Here is a 22301-nt window from a genome sequence, read left to right on the forward strand (position 1 = left end):
TATGTTCAATAAATAAGGGGACTTTTTATTTAAATCATGGAACACGTAACGCCATCTATTGAACGTTGATAGCATTAGAAAGGTACAGGTCTCACCTTTCAAACGCAGGCAACTTCATGTAAATCGGTTGACAGGTTAAAAAGTTACGCGCTTTTTAATGACAGTATGTTTTGTGCTTGTGTCGTAAAAATACAATGGAAATATTAAATTTTGTTTTAAACTTGGAAAAACATTTAGTGAGACGTACGAATTGATGCAAAAAGTGTATGGTGATAATTGTTTAGCTCGTTCAAAAGTTCATAAGTGGTTTAAACGATTTAAAAATGGTCGTGAAGATTTGAATGATGATGAAAGACCTGGTCGTCCAGAAGGAAGTAATCGTGCTGAATTGGTGGAAAAAGTCCGCGAAATCATTGCTGTTGTTGTCAAACTGTTAATGGAGAATACTATTTACAAGTTTTACATCGTTTGTGGTCAAGAATTGTTCGTGTTAGACCTGAATCCAGAGGGGAAACAGCTGTTTTTATTGCATGATAATGCACTACCTCACAAAACCAAAAAAGTTCGTGAATTTTTGATGAAAAAACAGATTTGTGTCATCGACCACCCTCCGTATTCTCCTGATCTATCACCATGCGACTATTTTCTGTTCCCTAAACTGAAAACTGCCATGAAAGGAGCGTTTTACGATGATATTCCAGCCATTCAAGCAGCCGTGACACAGGTGTTAAAGGACATTCCTTTAGATGACATGAAAGAGTCTATGCATAAATTGGTTGATCGTTCTAAACGTTGTATTGAGTTAAATGGAGACTATTTCGAATAAAAAATAACTTTCACACATAGTACGATACGTGTTTTATTCTATATCTTAAAAGTCCCCTTATTTATTGAACATACTGTGTATGCTCCGAAACGGAAATCCAACGCAGTTGTCGACACAGTTGTCACAATCGTCGCGCGATGAAAAAGTTGGTTGGCTCCCTGGATTTCATAACGAACGCGCAAGGTTTTTTTTCTCTTCTTTTTTTTTTGCAACTATTTTTTGTCGCGCGAATATGTAGATATATTTTTTTCTCTCCCTCTTTCTCTCGTCGTCGAGAGTTTTATATCCCTTTTTCGAAAGCTTTGTTTCGTTTCGGAATCGATTCGGTGGGGCTCATTTCCGTTTCCTTTCATCTCCCCCGGGTCTCCTATCCGTATCTCTCTCTATCTCTCCGCCTCTTATCGTCCTCATTTTTCGTTTTATGCCACTAAGCTTCCGCTTATAAACGGCGCGAACGTGCTCTATCTTCGCTAGTTACTCTTTAAGCATAGATACTTTGTATTTAAGCGAGTATCGTAAGTGCGGTCTGTTCTCTTCGTTAATAGCGTATTACGATCCCTCATCATCATCATCCCTCTTTTGTTATTCCTTGTTACTCCCGTTTCTTCGTGGTGCCTTTTACATATAGATACCGTTGTTTCAGCATTTTCTCTTGCGTTATATCATTATCGTTATCGATTACAAGTCGAAGAAACATGCGTCGATGTCGACATTCCGTGTCGGAAACCCTATACGGGATTTTTCAAAGATTCCTCGCGTCTCTGCGAGACAAAGTTGCGCGTCGCGCGTGAAATATGCGTAATAAAAATACGAAGCGTGGCTTTATACAGCGGCGGTATAGTGATGCTAATGAACGAGGATAGGGAAGGGTTTCGAGCTGCCAAATTCTTCCGTTGGTCATTGTCGATGTACAATAGAAAGATAGAGACGGTTCGGTCGGTTTCCGTGCTCAACCGTTGGATGGCGGTTCCATGATCCTTCATCACCGACTCCTCTCCATATCCCTAAGAGATCGCCGTCATTTTCTCAAGCCACTCGGACAAACTTTTTTTTTTTTTTATCTCTCGAAGCTCATTCTCCCGCGTCCTCGTCGCCGTGCAATTTTGTCTCTCCGATGAGAGACGCCGATTATTATTATTATTATTATTATTATTATTAACAAAGTGATAAATATAAGGCCAACTTATCGAGCTGAATATTCGAGATGTTCAGTCAACTACCATTTATTACATGTATAAATTATAAAACTACAGTCATTATATTAAAACTAACGCAAATTACAATCATTCTATAAACGTTTCGACCGCACGCGGTCTTCTTCAGTATAATTATTGAAATATAAATTCTTACAATTCACATAATATCGAAATTTAATTATAGTTATTCAGAATCAAGAGTTTTTGAGCAATTAACGCGTGTTTCAATCCGTCCTGTCCAACAATGTTCGCCTCGATATGATCCCTGATTTTGTTCAGATCTCGGATAGTTTCATCGTTAATATGCGAGAAATTAACCCGTTCCGTAGGCGCTGCGATTAATAAAAAATTACCGATCAACGTATGTCCAAATTATAATATGTATCCCCTACAATTGGTAGTATGCTTACCTATCATCGTTCTTCTTGACAATTTTGCTACTTATTAACAGTTATTAAGGATGACACATAACAAACCAACAATACAGAAAGACAGCTCATTTTAAACTCTACTTGATCGGAGAGCGTGCGTGTTTATATATGATCTAATATCTATGTTTTACTCGTTAATGTCCTATTTGTCCTATTATTATTTCTTGTTCGCTAATATATCCAAAATATCAAAATACGACTCGCTAAGTAACTCAGTATCTTTGTTTAAATTTAGTCCATTTTTTTGTTCCTTGATATGTAGCATCTCAGAAATGAGTCTTTTATAATAATTATTTTCGTTGTCCATGATCTTAACATTGTCCCAATTAAAAGTATGATGTTCATTTATTATGTGTTCAGAAATTACTGAATGTTTCGTTGAGTCCAATCTAATATTATTTTTATGTTCTTTCATTCGCGTCTGCAATTGCCTCTTTGTTTGGCCTACATAAGATGCATTACAATTATTGCAACTGATCTTATAAACCACATTCGAATTGCATGGATGTTTAGTTTTATCTTTCTGCGCTTTAATAATATTATCCAGTTTGTTGAGACATCTATACCCTACCATACAATTTTTATTTTTTACCGAGGAAACAATCATTTCTGAGATCCCATCTATATACGGAATGACAAAGAATTTTTTATTGACCGAGTCATTTCTTATACTTTTTGTTCTTTCTATGTTGGCCTGTCTCTCTATAATGCTCCCCTTAGATATGATGTGTTCTATCCGACATAATAAATAATAAATTATAAATTAATAATAAATTGTATTAATTTATTATTATTATTATTATTATTATACGCGCGCGCGTGTGATTCCAAAGCACAGAGTCGGCGGCGCCGAGTGAGAGAAATCCCCTTCTAAAAATACGAATAGGATCGAACGGGGAGTAATTCTCTCGACCATCGTACATTCGCAGGAGGCGACAATCGGGGCGATTACAGGGGGATGAGAGAAGAAGAGAATATACAGAGAGATAGAGAGAGAGAGAGAGTGGCGGGCGGGGTCCGTCCTTTACTGCGCACTTTCTTACCCCTCCGAGCTTGAACACTCGACGACGCCGCGACGCGGCGACGTCGACGTCGACGTCGACGATGACGGCAGTTAGTTCGCTTCGCAGAAAAGGCGGCGGCGCATGCCTCCCTGTTATCGTCCGCGACCTCCACGCGCTCGCTCGATTAAGCGCTTATTAGCGGCGCGTCTATCGCGTACCACACACACACACACACATATATATGTATACGCGTGCGTATATACGTGCACGGGTGGAAGACGACGTGCGTGGACGACGACGACGGCTACGTACTACGCACCGGCGTACTACATTATGTACTACGCATCGCATCGGCGCACGGTTAACGTCCAGCCGACACGAGGCTGGCTGCCGAGATCACTTGGACAGCGAGGACGGGGACAGCGACCCTTGTTCGAGTACCGAGAGCGCGACATCCGATAGCTCGCCGTTCGATGTAGTAGGTATATTAGATAAGGAGAGACCGTCTCTCTTTCCCCTCGATGCGCGCCGATGTAAACGAATCCTGTACCGACGTTTTGTATCAAGTCGCGATAATCGCGGCATTTTACAATCAAGTTTCCCTCCCTCTCTTTCTTACCTGGTTGAGCATACGAGTTCCGCGTGATTTAATCTCGCGATCGAAAAAAGAGAGCGAGGAGGGACGAGCGCGCGTTTCATATCGAATTAACAATAATTAAAACTGCATTTTTTTTTTTATCGACGCAATCAACGTAATGCGATATCGCGTTCATTCGTGCGCGACGCAAAGTTATCGGATCGTAAAGTTTCGCGATTGATTTCACACTTGTCTCCTGAAAAATATGGCTTGCACCGATATGTACCGCGAATCATCGAGGGTATGGCTGGTTGGGTGTGCAAAGAGAGAGAGAGAGAGAGAATTGCTTTGACAGAGAAATGCTGCGTCAGCATTTCCCGATGTAACGACTCTCGTCGAAACGGCGCTTCCGGCTGTCCTTTACCCGCGTAGAGATTCCAATTATTGGTAGCGCACAGCGTTTCACACACACACACACACACACACACACACACACACACACACACATCCGCATCCACAAATATCCCATCGCGATAGGTTCTCCAGAGAAACGCTCGCTCCGTGCGTCAGAATAGATCATCGAAGCCTTGAGCAACGCGGTTGGAATAGAATAGAATATGCGCGTATTACGGATGGAAACTTGGAAATCCACATTGCATTGTCCGAGTTGTCCGGCGATAAATTTCCGCTCAAGGATGCGCGATGCATATAGATAAACGCGCGAGAGAGAGGCGCGTCGTCGATACGATCGACAGGGGAAAATTACCGGAGTAACCTACGCCTACCTTTTGAAGCCGGATCCATCTATCTCTATCTCTCTCTGCCGAGGATATTTTTCATTATATATAAATATATATCGTTCCCATTTTGGGACGGCGTCGAAATTTTCAAGATACCTCCCACGGACCGTCTCCCACCCATCTGTCAATTTCACGCGCAAATACTCGGTCGTCGAAGAGTGACTTACTTGTTAGTCGTGTAACAGCGCACACGGTAATGGGCCCCTTAACCGGTCGTCGTCGTCGTCGTCGTCGTCGTCGTCGTCGGGCGACATTTCGCACGCCAGGCAGTTCCAGATATGTGCTCGTAAAGCATTACGTCGCATTCCGATCCACACGTTAGATCCGCTTTCTAACGGGGCTTTCCGCGAGCAATGTCGTGCGACGGAATATAGGAAAGATATATATCTATTATTACACGCGCGGGAGCCTTTAAGCATCATTTACGCCTCCGCGAATCGATCGACGCGTCGATGACGTCGTGTACATCTCGATCGTAATCTCTTTACGAGAAGCGACAAAGCTAGCTACATATAGACAGAGTTGGGAATTAACGAGTTACTTGTAATGAAGTTACAGTTACAGTTACTTTTATTCGGTAACTAACTTAACTTCGTTATCTTTCTCCACCTGTAACTGTAACTTAGTTACATTTTTTTAGTAACTAGTAACTATTTTAACAGTTACTTTATTAGTTACTTTTTTTGGAAACATCCGCTAATAGTATCGTTTAAGTTTAGTAGCCGTTATATTGTTAAATTAAATTTTGATAACAGTAGCATATGGATCTTCATATGATTTAATCCTTTACTTAAAATTTTCATTTTGTGTACATAAAATAATTTAACACATAATTAAGATCGACCAATCACAGTCAAGTATTTAAAAAAATTCTTAAATGTAATAATTGATCGACTTGCTTGCGACTTTGCGATTACCATTTAGTAAGTTACTATAACTATTTTTACTGTTGTATATAAAGGTCATTCATACATTGATGGTAATCGCAAAGTCGCAACCAAATCGATCAATATTACATTCAAGAATTTTTGTAAATACTTGACTGTGATTGTGCATAAAATGTAAGCTCCTTATATTTAAAATAATGTATAATTATTTTTAAAAAGTAACTGAAAAGTAACGACTCGTTACTTTTTGAGTAACTGTAACTGTAACGAGTTATTTTTAAAAATCAGTAACTTGTACAATAACTGTAACTAGTTACTTTTTCAATAAAATAACTGTAACTGTAACTAATTATTTTTACAAAGTAACTTTCCCAACCCTGCATATAGACTCGCGATCGGAAAATCGGATATATACAATTCTCGCTTTATTTTTCGCTTCGATCTTTATTCTCCCGAAAATTCGGTTCGTCGTTAACCGATCGCGATTGGACATCGGCCAAAAGAGTTATCTGACCCGACGTAGAAAATGACTCTATATATATACATATGATATAATTCTCTTCGTCTCGCGAATTTTCGCGAGCGTCGAAATGGTGAAAATTTTGCCATTGTTTCGTCGCTTTTATGCGCGTGAAAACTGGCCCGCTGCCATATATTGTATATACGACGAAGGCTATAAAACGCGGAAAGATCGACCGGCTTCCCGATTATCATCGCGCGGCTGTATAACGAGTAACGACGTGGCGTCTCTCGCTCTCTCGCCGCCCACTTACGACCTCTCTTGCATTATTATTATCGCGCGAAATTGTCGAGCATTGAATAGCGCGTGTATATATGCTATATTAAAAAGAGAGAAAGAGAGCCGCGACTCATCAGAGGGAGACAGTTTTATTATCGGTGACCTTAGCGCGGCTAGGCATGTGGCAATGTTTTGGCTCGCATCGATCGTCCACCCCTTATACTGTGGCGTAGTATCGCACTTCCTTTCGCCCTTCCACTTTTACTCTCCCCCCACCACGTGCGCATAATCCACCTACGCCCCGGTTCACTCAACCAACCCCCTCGGATAGAGCAACAGTGGCTCTCAATCGTCAGCTGGCTGCTCGTATACTATCTATTTCTATTTAAGGGTGTTGTTTTATGCGACGCGCGTTTTTTTCCTTTTTTCTCCTTTTTTTTTCCATACGACCATCCGTGTAGATGTTTTATGCGCGAGATACTCAAATTGAACAAACTCCCGTCGATTTTATTTGATAAATAAACTCCCCTATAGTTTTTTCTTTTTTCTTTCTTTTTTTTTTTTTTTTTTTTACGAGGATCGGTCAAAAATTGTTTGCCCCGTTGTAACATTCCGGATTACGACGCTATTTTCATATATATTCGTTGATGCACTTCACGATACGTGTGCAACTTGTTTTTTTTCGCAGAGCTTATATCTGCAAATAAATAACGAATATATATATATAAAAACGTTTTATTCAATTGCGCGATACGCGCGCCGAAGAGAATTTCGATAATTTGTTGCATCTTGGTATATTTTTCATCGGTATCGTTAATCCGACAATTTTGTCGGAAATTGCATATTTGTGAAGCTCTCTCACTGGATGACTGCGACATAATTATCGGTAAATGAATGGTCGATGAAATAAATGGAAAGCGTACTTTTCGCGTCAATTATCCCATTTAAAATGTAATTTATGCATCGATGTAAATATTAACAAAAAAAAATCAAGCGCTACTTTGTACGCGTTTATTATCGCGTGCCATGTCTATCTTTCAATCGTAATCTAATAATTACATCATTCCAATTGCCATTATAAATGCTAATCCCCAATCCTGTTTATCCGACGAAGCTAATTATTTATACGAGCGAGTTTACAACCGCTTCAAAGAGATCTGATTTTTAACGAAAGATATTTTTTACGAGATTGCCGAAAATGTGAAAGACAGAAATTCGTTACGCACTCTCTCTCTCTCTCTCACTTTCATTTGGCACATACGTGAAGCGTGTAATTTTGTTTGGACAGTGATAAAAGATAGTGTTTGTCGCTTCTCTCGAGAATGACGTTATATCTCATTGCATTGGTCTTTATCAGCCCCGGAGCACTTATACAGATTAGGAGTCGTTGCACGACCGTTCGATGATGTTTTTTTTTTTTTTCCAAAATATATTTTCGTTTCAGTACGATCGCGTTTGGGAAACATCCCATGCGTGGATATATATCTAATTGTAATTAGTCCTGAGAAATTATCTCTCGAGATGTCATATCGATAGCATCCACGGTGATGGGGGCAAATAGCGTTCGCGACCTTCGAACTGCAAAGGCAGCATCACGTTTCGAATATCACGCGATAACACTCTGGTGTATCTGAATATAGGTATACATACGGTTATCCTGCTTTCTGTAATCTTTCTCAGTAACCGAAAGTTTAAACTATATACTTTGATCTCTCTTTCTTTTTGGCAAAATTACAAATTGAGAAAAATCAACTCGCTTTTAGATTGGATTCAATTTATTAAAGTCACGAATGATGTACTAATGCGACTGGCATTTTATGGCGATTATTCATTCCGCTATCTCTGTAGAAATTCTCTCTCGGTTCGAATAACAAGTGGCAAATAACCGCGCGGGGACGAAAATAAGCGAAAATGCGAGCTAACGATATTAGTATATCGTCTCTCGACGTGCGTTTGATTCGAGAAAGCTGCACGCAATTTATTCGTGCCACTTGACGATGACACAGCGTCGTGGTATGACGAGCGCACACCAGGGATGCGCACTTCGATTACGTTAGCCGACAAATATCCCCGGGTAACCGAATGACCGTGATGATAGATTGGCGATAAATAAGCGTTAGTTGGAAGAAAGTCGAAAAGATCGGGGAAAGCAGCCTCTTGCTTTCATCTCGCGCTCGAAAAACACACGCACAATATTTTCTCTCATATACAATTAGAATTTACCCTGAAAATCATGGTAAGCGTGGGACAATATATACGGTATCGCGAGCATTTTTATAAGAGTTTCTCCGATTAATATATATTTACCACAATGAGATAAAAAATATGTTCCATTAATTTTACATTTACATTATTAATATTTTTTATTGTGATAAATATTAATCGGAGAAATTCTTACAAAATTCTTCCAATACCATTTATATTGTCCCACGATTGCCATCGTTTTCCGAGTAAATTCCAAGAGAAATTTCACGAGAAAATTCTCTCCGCGCACAAATACGAATCTAAATCGGCGGAGACGCAATTATCGCGCGTCTTAGAGATCGACGGAATCGAAAGAGGGAGATTGTCTGGGAGAGCAATCGGTAGTGTAATATCAATCTCGGCCGTGTAATATCTGGAGCACAATGACTGCAACGGTAACAATGGCAGTAAGCTGTAACAATGGCGACATCGAGCAGGAATGCGCGAATAAACAACGGAGACGGGACCGAAGTAATCGCGACCGAGTCTAGCGACGTCGTCGTAGCGTTGGAAGCGAACGTGCATCGCCGTCCTCGTCTTGGATTGGTTAGAGATAGCAGGAACAAAGAGAAGAGATATAGAGGAAGGAGAGAGAAGTCAAACCAAAGAGAGAGAGAGAGAGAGAAAGAGCGGCGCGTGGTGTATCGACCATCTCCTTCCATTCAGTTCGTCGGTGGGTAGAAGAAGGGCGACGAGGTCCCCGGTGACGGGAGACAAAGACGACGAGAACGAAAACGAGACGCTCTCGACGAGGACGGAGGATAATCAAACTCGACGGCGCGGTTACGAAACGCACCTCTTTAGTCGAGCGCGAAGAAACGGAGCTATCGTCGCCCCCGACGCCCTTGATTACACGTTCTTACTTCTTTTTTTTTTTTTTTTCCCGTCTTCTAGCTACTTCGATGAAGTCCATTTATCGAGCAGCGTTTATCGTTTATCTCTAAAGCCCGCGCTTTTATAGATGCTATCTTCTATATTCTCGTTCAGTCTATATATCTGCGTATCGCGCGATAATAAAGTGCGCGAAGCTGCGTACTTTATTACAACTACGTCTCTAATTAATTGTATATATATATATATATGTATGTATATAAACCTCCTCTCCTCGTTGCATCGATCGATCGCCGTCGAGTTGCAGCTACCGTTGCAACGCGGATATTACACGATATTACGACACGGTGAACATTTCTATACGCGATTTATATTATGCGCGTGTAATCTGTCACGAGTGCGTAATCGCAAACGAGTGTAGCGAGAGAGCGCGAAGATTGTCAAAATCGCAGAAATTTCACGATCGTGATAGTTCGTTGAGAGTTTGATCGGGATACATGTATAATAAAATCGACTCTCTGAAAAAATCTGTCAATTCTTCTACGGAATTTTAATAGAATTCTAAGAAAAAAATTTTTTAAAAATTGTCTCTGGTATTTATTTTTACTCTTACGTAAACGGTCGACCAAATTAACAATTATATATAGATGACAGGATACACATCCGTGTATGACTGGTAGTTGAGGCAACAATGTTCATTTTAATTTTTAGTAACGAGAGGATGAAAATGTTATGCAAATTAAAACGCTTACTTTACAACCATATGCGATGCTTTTCAGTGCTTTTTTTTTAAATCTAATATTCAAAACTTGAGTGACTCTTCATTTTTTTCCTTCGTGCGAGATAAAAAACTATTAACGCGCCATAAATAAATTCATTGCAAAGTGTTACGTCTGTAAAAAAAAAAAAAAAAATGATTCTAATTTTACCTCGAGAGAATTTCGAACGAAAATACGTGCGGAAAAAAATGGGAAAGGACGGGTTCCTAGAAAATTGCTTCGTAAAAGTTTCCGAGTGGACAGCACAAGACTCGTACATAAGAGACTCAGGCGCGAACATCTCACAATACGGAGCGCGTCGACGACGACGTTACCGATGTCTTTTGCTGACTCGTTCGATTGACGGCGACCAAAGTAGATTATACGAAACGACGCTTCTTTCAAGCCACGGCGCGGCGAAGGAGAGGAACTCGAGCGGGTGTCGGCGAACCTGCAAACGCGACAGCACAAATATCTCTCGTAGTAGAACGTGAACTCTCTCAGCGGGCTGGCGCGGCGCGTGGCGCTGTGAATGAAGCCCATTCCGCTCGTCTGCTTCCACCCGCCCGGTGTGTCTTCGACAGTAGTCCTCCTCCTCTTTCACCCTTCTTCTCTCTTCTACCATTCGCGACTTCCTCGTCTGTGTCGCCTTCCGTCCCCCTACTACATCTCTCTTCGCTCGGGTCTTCTTGTTCCCTCGCTCCTTCGAGCGTTTCGCATTAAGTCAGATTCGCAGTAAATTGAACGAGCACGAACAATCGGAAGCGAATCACAATCGTCCGTAGATTGAGAATAGCGTTGATGAATTTTTTTTGTACTATATTTTTGAATGGAAAAGTTTGCGCGCGAAGTAATGTGTTTCGCGAAGCTCTTATAATTAGGCAAGTATTGCGCTATTTCCCGAGTACTTACTCGCGATTGTACTCGTTAATCTGGTCTGAACCCGGCTTTATGTACACACGTGTGTGGTCACTCTCATCGCTCATATACGCATACACGCGAAAGATGTGTGCGTAACGTGGAGCTGTAAACGCGCTCGATCCTCGTCCTGTGTTTTGACGTGACGGAGCTGATCACCGAGTAAAACGATTTCGCACGCTGTCCGTTTCCGAAACACAATTATTTTCAGCCGCGTGCCGGATCGATTCGACCACGGATATTAGCCCCCCGCTTTATCGTCCAGTACTTTAGCGATCTATTCGAGAATGAGGACTATTATCCCGGACTTGATGCGATTCCGCCGATAAGTGCCGTAATGAAAAAGACGGATCAAATTGCCGATTTGTCGCACATGATCAAATTACATTTGACATTTTGCGCGCATCATTGAAACGCGCACGTGAAAAGGGGGACGTTGAAGAAGGGGATAAAGCAAAGTTGCACAAGATGCGGAAGCCGCGATGTGTATTTCGAGCCGCAATAATTCTATCACGGAGACACGCATACGGTACCTTTTAGTACGCCAAGTATATCGGATGATGCAATTTTCGGTGCTATTTGAAACTGTAATTTGACATTTTTCCTGTCCGCGCCTGAAATCATCGGTGTCGCACGCATTTTCGAGGTCCCGTGTGTGTGTCTTCAGCTTACTATGAAATAAAACTATGAATAAGATAGCGTAGGTGGATTTTGCGTGACCAGCTGTTTTTGCGCGTGATTGTACACATAGTTGAACATCTACGTAACATTTTCATCTTTCAACTATATATCGCGCGCAACAACATTGCAATCTTGAGCATTATAATGTCATTATTTTCATATAAGCATTATATTCCAATATCGCCGCAATCTTGCTGAGGATTCTGTAATATCTCTACGAGATTGATAAGATTAAAATGTTATTTATATAATAGTGAAAGGTTCCAAGAGATAATGATATTATACTGGCTGATGTATGTATGTACATATATTTAAATAAGTAAATTATATACGATTGAAAATGTTTAATCATAAATATACATAGTGAGATTCGATCTACATTGAAAAAAAACTAATTGATAACCGTTATTAAAAATGCATCAAGTTACAAATTTTAATTTTAAATATTTGATAATAGTTACGAAATATTTACGTGGCTTAACTACAAACAAATCTTGTTTATATATAGTGTTACGTCAACTAAATAGGTTAATAACAATAATTAAATGTTTTATATCTATTAGCAAATATTTGATAAGTATTGATCAATCATTCGGTTTATTGTTATCAGATATTCGATTACTAAATCATTTATGTTAGTTTAGTCGCATATTTTAACAATTATCAATTTTTCTTATTGTCGGTGAAGCAATTTAGAAACGTGTTCAAATTTAGAGAGCAAACAGTCTTTTTAAATAGTAGTTAACAAATACCTGATAATACTTATCTTATTTAGAGTTGAGTCAATTATTTTAATTCTTCGAGTTAAAAGTACTTTATTTACCCAATTAAATTAATCTATAATTGTTGTTGCATAACTTTTAGTTGCCACTATTTCCTCGCATCATTTAGCTGTTATATACTAGTTTAATAGCTGATATATTTGCCAACTTATTACACTAAGTCGTGATAAGTGTTATATCTTTTTTTGTCAATATATGTATACGTAAAGTAATATCTCCGCAAGGTTTATTCGCGCGCAAGATGCAAAGTACGAGGACCCGAAAACGGCTATCTGACCCCGAAACCGAGTTGAGCGAAATCGTTGGAAGACGCGTTCGGCCGTTTGACGACTCATTGTCTGACTGTCGCGTCAGATCGCGAAGAACGTAGAGGTACATACAATCTCTCGCATGCCACGGCGTACACGTCTCGTTACGTAGCGTGACAGCGTTGACCCCCTTTATAACGCAATAAATCAATTACCGTTTATTATTAAGAGAAATCTACGCTTAATCAAATCATGTTACTTAACCCCGAGAGTCACGATGAGAGCCAGAACAGACGGCGAGCATTTTTACGATCGGGCACGACGTTCCAAATTTTTTTTTCTTACGCAGCCCACTTAAACGCCCGTGGGACCGCGCGGCAAACCTTACTCCCGTCGACGATGCGAATTACGATTCTTCGCGTATATTTCCAGCATCACGTTTATTAAGAGAGACCGAGAGTATTCTTACTTGGATAAAACGTGCAGAGTTACCAAACAATTGCTTTTTTTCCTCTTTCAAAGAGACATCCTTAATGCAGTTTACTTTCAAATGCGGGCGTTTATTAAAATTGTAAATTTTTTTACGTAGAACGATATATATACGTATATATATATATATATATATATTTTTTTTTTTTTTTTTTTTTTTTTTACATTAATCGACTTTTTTTACATAAATTTCTTTTCATCGTGCTGCCTTTAAAGGCCTTAAAAGGTAAAATCATCAAAAACATGAATATTATATTTTACATCACAATATACATGTTAAAATAAACTATCATTGTTTCGTATTAATTTTGATTGTATTTTATTATTACACGTGAAGGGAATGAGAATATAAAATTTATGTCAAAACACATGTTAATCACAGGATATTTTCATCAAAATCTATATAACTTTTCCTCTGGCGACTTCATTAATTTTATCGCTATATAACTTTTGTTTGAGAAATTTTTCGAAAAAATACATATTTTATGAGTAATAATATATTTTTAATGAGACTTATCCTGCAGGTGCACAATAAGATATATGTACCTATATAATATAGAATAATTATAAATTTTAATTTTCAAGATTAGTATAAAGATATAATTATAAGGGAGATTTAATTATAAATAAAGTGTATTTCAATTTTATTTTACATTTGTTACATATTGTAGGTATATGCATATATTTTTATAATTTTAAATCGTTTTCAAAAGAGATAATATCACCATGCAACAGGATATCGCATGTTTTCTGACTTCTTCTCCCTTTCTTTTTTCCCCTATCATATAGTTTGTTCCTGGCAGGTACACCTAGTGTATACCTAGCTTTTCGCATAATGAAAAACAACGTTTAGCTCTCCGGGATCGCAAACGATGCGAATATTGCCTGTGGACACACATACACGTATGTATACTATATGCACACACACAACTGGTTGGTTGGCTCGCTCTTAACGGGTTTACCTTTCTGTGAAAGGTTTGCGGCAACGCGGGGAGAACACGGTTTTCTCACGAGCGCAGAACACATCCAGACATCTCTCTGTAGCGGACAGTTTTATATACAATTTATAACATTGTCGATACAGCTTTACTATACCGCGAGCGAGTTGCATTCCGAGATCACCCAAGGCATATTCCAATAATTTGTAAAAATCGCGCGCACGTTATCACACGATACGTTACAACGTTAAAAATATTCTCCAAAGATATTGTCACGGAGCGTCATGACCCCGGATAAGAGTTATATAAAAATGTATAGAGCGGTGGGTTCGCGAAAAATGCGCATAAAGATGAGTGCATATGGTACCCACGAAAAACGTCACTCGCGTAACTAGTATGTAAGATGCATGCTAAACGGTGCACTTTGCATAATTTTCTTTAAAAAAGAGAAAAAATGCAAAGAAAAAAAAATACGCTCGCTGAGCATAAAATTGGTGGCTGAGAGATAAGAGTACAGGCTATTATATTGTAGTACATGATCTTCACTCTCGATGTATATTTTATCGTTCAAAATAATAATAATAATAATAATAATAATAATAATAATAATAATGAAACCCGTGAGTAAATAAACTTGATTAATAATCCTGTAAAAACCCTCGGGACAAACATCGATGTTCGTTGTTCGGCAAATGTTTTCTTCACGAAGCGATATCGTCGGTGAATTCAATCAAGCTGACGTACAACTCATGGAATATACACATATTTATTCAATTATCAGTTAAATTCAATTTGCGTAGAAAATATCATCCGGCGTTTTTTTTTTTTCTCTCTGTATTTTTATTCGCAATTTTATATGTATAAATCAGAGACAAGTGCGCGATTTTTTAAAAATGAATTTATATGGCCTCGTGTTTAAATTATAAAAAACCGATGCCGAATGTTTTAATCGTTTGAATAAATAAAGCTTTCGATATATATTTTTATTGATACGTAATACTCCGCAAAATTAAAAAAAAATCTCTTGGCTATTTGTGAGTTGAAACATATATTATCATGCAAATATGTTATCGCATAGTTAGCGAATTACAGGTCGATAAGATATAGAGCCCATCTTGTGAAATGTGATGTCGTCGCGCATCAGTGATTTTATATTTTCGGTAACATTTGCATTTGTTTGTAAAGTTTTATTTATGCTATGTAATTAGTGTTTAACAACCTCTCCCGAATGTGTGTAATTATAAAATACACATATATATATATATATATATATATATATATATATTCTTGCATGTAATACCGTTTAGAGAATGTAAATACACACACGTACACGGTATATATATATATATATATATATATATATATATATATACGTAATGGTCAAGATAATTTATCTGCAAGTCATACTTTTTAAATGTGCGACACTTGGTACCGCTTGAATGCATTATAAATAATCATTTAATTGATGGCTACGTATATAAAACGTCATTCGTGAAAATACCATCATAATTTCCACGGTGCGATAGTCAAGGTTTATATCGCGTACATTTTCCTTCGGTGTACTTATAGAGCGAGCGTGTTATCTTATATAACGAGCCTGAAAATTAATGCTTCTGCAACGTGCAAGGTATAGTGTCTCATCTTTCTCCTCTAATTATTACGTTCGAGTAGACTTATCGGCGATAAATTTTCAGTTGGAAATCAACGTCGAGCAAATTGTCGGGCTGGATTGAATTTATAGATAAATTTATAGATATGTAGATAATGTGTAAAAAAAAAAATATAGAAAATGTCTAATATAAATCGCGCTCTTTTTCGTTGCAGAAGGACAGACCGGGCAGATACCGGCGAGGAAGCGAGATAATCATCGATATTACGGGTAGAACGTGCACTGATCGCGATTGGGTCAGGCTGCGAATCTCGAGCGTCGGCGCGCAACGGCTGCGCGTAACTCTCAATGGGATCGTTTAGTGCGGTGACCTGCCGGCGGTGCCGATCTTTCAGCACAGTCGACTGATAACTCGCGCGCGCAAGCGCGCGCGCGAGTGCAACCGTGCGTCTTTCTCTGTCCGGCTTGTTTCGTGCGACACGCCCACAGAGTCTCTCCCGTGTGCGCGGTTACGTAGGGTCAACGAGGCCCGACGCCGACAAACACGCCTCGGGCAACGTCGAGAGAAGATGCGGGACGTCTTCGAGCGGTCGTCGTCGAGTTTGTCGCCGCATTAACGCTCGAGTTCTCCGTTCGTACGTACATAACGAAACGACGGTGAGAAGAGAGATGCGAGCGAAACCGAGCCGCGACGCTCTTCTCATCCCTACGATCTGAGAGAGAATTCGCGAGCGACGAAAGCGCGTTGATACTTGACTTTTCTTCTCCGACCGGGAGACAGAGATCCGAGATTTCGCGTTCTTCCGGGAAGATGAAGTCTCCGGCCGCGTGTCACAGAATCCGCGGCGGGGCATTCGACGAATCGTGCACCTCGACCGCGTACACATCCTCCTCCTTTCTTCTTCTTCTTCTTCTTCTTCGGAAGCACGTCTCGTCACCCGCTGCCACTGCCATTGCCCGTCGTCATCGTCTACTTGCGGCGTATTCGAGGATGCGTCGAACGGTGCATCGTCGACCACCCAGCGGTTGTCGGGGTCGACGTCGACGTCGACGACGGGGTGCGATCTTTGCGAGCGTCTTCGCGGCCGAACGGACGGCTGCTCCGCGATGGTGGACGCGATACGAACAGAGGAGCACTTTGGCCAGCGCGATTGGCGAAAACGCGACGAGAGTGCGAACTCGAGAGCAAGAGTTGTTGAAAAGCGCAACAGAACACTGAGCTGCGACAGACTCCCGAGATGTGCTTCGAGCGTTGTGCGATGGAACCACCTTGCCGCCAAATTCAGAGGCGAGTCCACGGACTGGCGGAGGCTCCTCCGGATCGTTTTTCTGCTTTTTCTCGCGTTATCTCCCGATCTGGCAGCGGCACAGAGTCAGGACACCGTCGTTGCTCCCCGCAAAGGTGAGTTTAATCCAAAGATTACCTTATTACTGCTTGATAATTTACATCTTCTTCGAGTAGCTCGATAACTTTATCAAAACTTTTAACGCGAGATACATATTTCAATTTCAACCGGGTGTAGAGAGGAGCCAGATGCGGGTAATAGTGCGTTATTTTCCAGGAAAATTAATTTTCCATTGAAATTAATTAATTGTGCACAAAGTAGAAATTTTCTTTGACGCGAGAGATACCAAGAGTAATTAAATATTTTAATTCGACATTTTTTATTTTTATTTAAGACTCTTCGGAGGAAGCAACTTATATATTTTATGCTTTGAGTGTATATAATATTAATACGCAGTATACAGGTATAACTTTTGGGAACCCAAAGTCCCTTCATTGGCGGCTTCGCTTGGACTGTCTGTATATCATCTGGAATCTCGTGGTTTCTAAAGAAGGGCCATAAAACTCTGGCCAAAAGATTAAATTTCTGTCCTTTCTCTCGTGCTCTCTGCATACAGACACACTGTGTGTGTCCACGCATATCCTTAAATATTATTATTGTCACTCCGATAAATTTTCTTTTTCTTCCTTTTTTTTTTTAATTGCACTATTATCCGCATCTCTTTTCATTAAAATTTAAAAAACTAATAAATTCACTTTTGTCGTTGAATAAACGCGTTGAAGAAGAGACTGCGTTTGTAAAGTACATAAATCGATATGTATGAATGATTCGCGCCAAGTGGGAATTAAAATGCGCATTTGAAATCCGAATCAACAGTGAATCGCCGCTCTTATTGGTCAATCTTTTATATTACATCCTCGTAAGGCTTCATAAGTCTCTTGAAAAGAGGGAAGGAGAATGCGAAGGTGTGTATTGTTGCGATCGTGTAATATAATATGTTGCGTTCAGAGAAACAGGTCAGACCGAAACGCCTGTATGAAGTTAGCCCCCCATTTTTCGAATTTTAAAATTTTAAAGGTTGTTCCAGGTTGTTCTAGACTTGTTCTAAATTGTTCCAAAAGATCAAATTTAAAAAATAAAAATTTTCGCGAAAAATGGAAAAAAACGATTTTTTGACCTGGCCCCCCATTTTTCGAAAATCGAACTTTTAAAGGTTGTTCCATATTGTTCTAGTTGTTCTAAACATTGTTCCAAAGTGATAATTCTCTAAACAAAATATTTCACGAGATATAATAAAAAAATAGTTTCGTGCGCTAAAACAGTATATTTACGTTTTCGGCTATAGTTATTATCTCTTAAACACCAAACTGTATATTTTAGCTAAAAACGAACAGAACAACCTGGAACAACTCTCAATTTTGCTAGAACATAATTTTAAAGAGTACTTTACTCTTGGAAATAAACATATTTTTGTTGTTTTTTCGTGTTTTTCAACCGATAACGACGTGACAGCGGTCCCAAACTATACAACAATTACGTACTGGTATAGAACAACTTGGAACAACTCTCAGTTTTGCTAGAACATTATTTTAAAGGGTACTTTACTCTTGGAAATAAACACATTTTTTTTGTTTTTTCATCTTTTTTGCCCGCTAAAGTCGCGATAGCGGTCCCAAACTATAGAACAATTACGTACTGGCATAGAACAACTTGGAACAACTCTCAGTTTTGCTGGAACATTATTTTAAAGAGTACTTTACTCTTGGAAATAAACACATTTTTTTTGTTTTTTCATCTTTTTTGCTCGCTAAAGTCGCGATAGCGGTCCCAAACTATAGAACAATTACGTACTGGCATAGAACAACTTGGAACAACTCTCAATTTTGCTAGAACATAATTTTAAAGAGTACTTTACTCTTGGAAATAAACACATTTTTCTTGTTTTTTCGTGTTTTTCGACCGATAACGTCGCGACAGCGGTCCCAAACTATAGAACAATTACGTACTGGCATAGAACAACTTGGAACAACTCTCAGTTTTGCTAGAACATCATTTTAAAGGGTACTTTACTCTTGGAAATGAACACATTTTTTTTTGTTTTTTTATCTTTTTCGCCCGCTAAAGTCGCGACAGCGATCGTAAACTATAGAACAGTTACGTACTGGCATAGAACAACTTGGAACAACTCTCAATTTTACTAGAACATGTTTATTTCCAAGAGTAAAGTACTCTTTAAAATTATGTTCTAGCAAAATTGAGAGTTGTTTCAAGTTGTTCTATGCCAGTACGTAATTGTTCTATAGTTTGGGACCGCTATCGCGACTTTAGCGAGCAAAAAAGATGAAAAAACAAAAAAAATGTGTTTATTTCCAAGAGTAAAGTACTCTTTAAAATAATGTTCCAGCAAAACTGAGAGTTGTTCCAAGTTGTTCTATGCCAGTACGTAATTGTTCTATAGTTTGGGACCGCTATCGCGACTTTAGCGGGCAAAAAAGATGAAAAAACAAAAAAAATGTGTTTATTTGCAAGAGTAAAGTACCCTTTAAAATAATGTTCTAGCAAAACTGAGAGTTGTTCCAAGTTGTTCTATGCCAGTACGTAATTGTTTTATAGTTTGGGACCGCTGTCGCGACGTTATCGGTCGAAAAACACGAAAAAACAAGAAAAATGTGTTTATTTCCAAGAGTAAAGTACTCTTTAAAATTATGTTCTAGCAAAATTGAGAGTTGTTCCAGGTTGTTCTGTTCGTTTTTAGCTAAAATATACAGTTTGGTGTTTAAAAGATAATAACTATAGCCGAAAACGTAAAAATACTGTTTTAGCGCACGAAACTATTTTTTTATTATATCTCGTGAAATATTTTGTTTAGGGAATTATCACTTTGGAACAATGTTTAGAACAACTATTTACAATAGAGTCCATTCGGTATTTTAAAAAGACGAAGAGATTACATTCACCAATACGTAAACTCTATGTGCGTGTCGCAACGCACAGTGTATCCAAAAAAAGGGGCTTTTGATAATATTGACTTTTCGTGTCACATTCGTGTAACAAAATTAACAACGCGGACGTGCATCGTGTAACACGCACGCGAGAATGCAAAGAGAATCGACATCCGTAGATAAATAAAACATGCAAAAATGCACATTCACATTGCAGTAATGCAACAGTTTCTCTACTTAAACTCCAATATTAATTGGCCGGTAATTGAGCGGCGGAAAAAGGTGTGAGAGTAAAAGGAAATTTGTAAATCTGTTTATGATCCTGTTTAAATGTGAACAACTGACCTTTCGAGAAAAGTGATAATTCTTCGATAACTTTTCGGCGATTGTGAAAACACGGCGAAAGTCCGAGATGAAGAAAGCACAAATGTGTATGGTTTTTACGGGTTTTTATTACGAGATTTTTTGCACTCGCGCGTTGAAATGATTGACGAGGGTGATCATCCTCGTAAAGAGTGCGCGGACCAAATTCCTTACCTTTTTTTTCCACCACCTCTAACTAAGCTAAATGATGGCTTAAATGAAAGTTTATGGTTCTAGTAGATTAATCCTAAAAAATATTATGTCACGAGGCGAGCGAGCGTTCCAAAGAAATAAATGATCCAAAAATCCGTTAGCAACAGATGGGTGACAAATTTCACAAAGAAGTCATTCGAACTTTTGTTAGAATTAATAAAACTAATGTAAAGTTTCAATCTAATATTTCTCGGGGTTAATGTCTCCTAGCCATCAATTTTCATTTAAGCCGTCATTAAGCCAACTTGGAGGTAGTGGAAAAAAAGGTGAGAGACTTTTTCTACAGACGACTTGATCGCGCTCTTTCTCTCTACCGCACAAATCGTTTCGATCCATTTTCACGTTAATTTATTCGGAGAATTTCCAACGATATATTCATCGATCGTTTAACGCGAGGGAACTGATTCTCGCCAGTGATTAAAATTCCGCTACTCAAACGGCAATCCCACCGATCTTTACGTAATGCGCGCGACGGAGTTTTTCCCGCAGAAGAACGTGTAGAACAATATAGTTACGGTGTGTGATAGCGCCACTAATCGCGCCAAGTCTAACGATGCTTCTTACAAGAACGCACATTCCTGACACTTGTTAGGAACGAGAATATAAATCGACCCAAGGAGAAGAGGAATGGCTCGCCGCATGTTTTAGAGCATGCACCCAGGAGAGGTTATCGCGCTGGTTTTATATTCTCTTTTCTTCTCTCCACCGGTTGATTCCTGGAAGTTTGTTTGTGTATGTGTCGCCTACGCACAGGTCTGCTGAAGCGACACATAAAGAGCGGCGGCGACCCAAGGTGCACGCCCTCGTATGAATGACCATGTCTTAACACGTGTGATAATTCACACGTTTGACAATTCACACGTTTGATGACATTTCGAGGGTCTATAGTCGCGGAGCTTTCAATCGCTATTTTTGTTTTCATCACTCCGCGAAACACGACATACAGATTTTATTGTCGTGTTTTTATTATTGGAGTGGAAAAAATTTTCGAGTAATATTTACATAACGTGTACATGCAATTGGAAGATATATATTCTCAAAGTAATATTTATATAACTCACAGTCAACAATTTTAATCCTCAACCTTCGGTTTGCGCGCGTCAAAGCGTTTTGGCTTCTCCGTCAAATAGGCCATCGATACTCGCGAATGAATCATTCTTATACGAAGCGAAGAAGCCTCCTTCTCTCGTGAGCAATATGCCTAAGAGCGGTAGTCTGCAAAAAAACATGTTTGGTCTGGTTTGCGGTTAAATAATAGTTCATGCGCCGCATAATAGACGTGAGAATTCCGTATACGGATATGATCGCGTACTATTATCGCTGACATGCACACAGAGGTGCTTATTCATGCTCATCGAAGAGCGTATATAGTCAAGCCGGTAGTCGATTCACTCTCTGGAATGTCGCTCGGAGCGGGTTCAAGACTTCAATCTCGCACGGACCAGCAACGGTTCATGGTCCATGCGCTTCCTTAGTTTCGATCACGATAATGGTCTATGGATTGGTTGGAGGTCGCCACCGAGAAATACGATGGTATGA

General features: G+C 39.3%; 1 protein-coding gene across 2 annotated transcripts in view; it reads left to right on the forward strand.

Annotated features, from left to right (window-relative positions):
• InR-2 (insulin-like receptor-like) overlaps positions 1–22301 on the forward strand; it is a 59474-nt gene that overhangs the window by 6879 nt on the left and 30294 nt on the right. The window contains exons 1-2 of one of the 2 annotated variants that reach the window (XM_085482643.1): positions 3585–3935; positions 16174–17360. In XM_085482643.1, the coding sequence (XP_085338769.1) occupies positions 17066–17360 (295 nt within the window). In that variant the 5' untranslated portion in view covers positions 3585–3935; positions 16174–17065. Of the gene's footprint in view, positions 1–3584; positions 3936–16173; positions 17361–22301 lie in introns of those variants that run through there. The other variant, XM_029310046.2, reaches the window with a different exon arrangement.

The sequence above is a fragment of the Nylanderia fulva genome, unplaced genomic scaffold (genome assembly GCF_048542155.1).
Source record: "Nylanderia fulva isolate GAGA-0341 unplaced genomic scaffold, ASM4854215v1 Scaffold21, whole genome shotgun sequence".
NCBI lineage: Eukaryota > Metazoa > Arthropoda > Insecta > Hymenoptera > Formicidae > Nylanderia > Nylanderia fulva.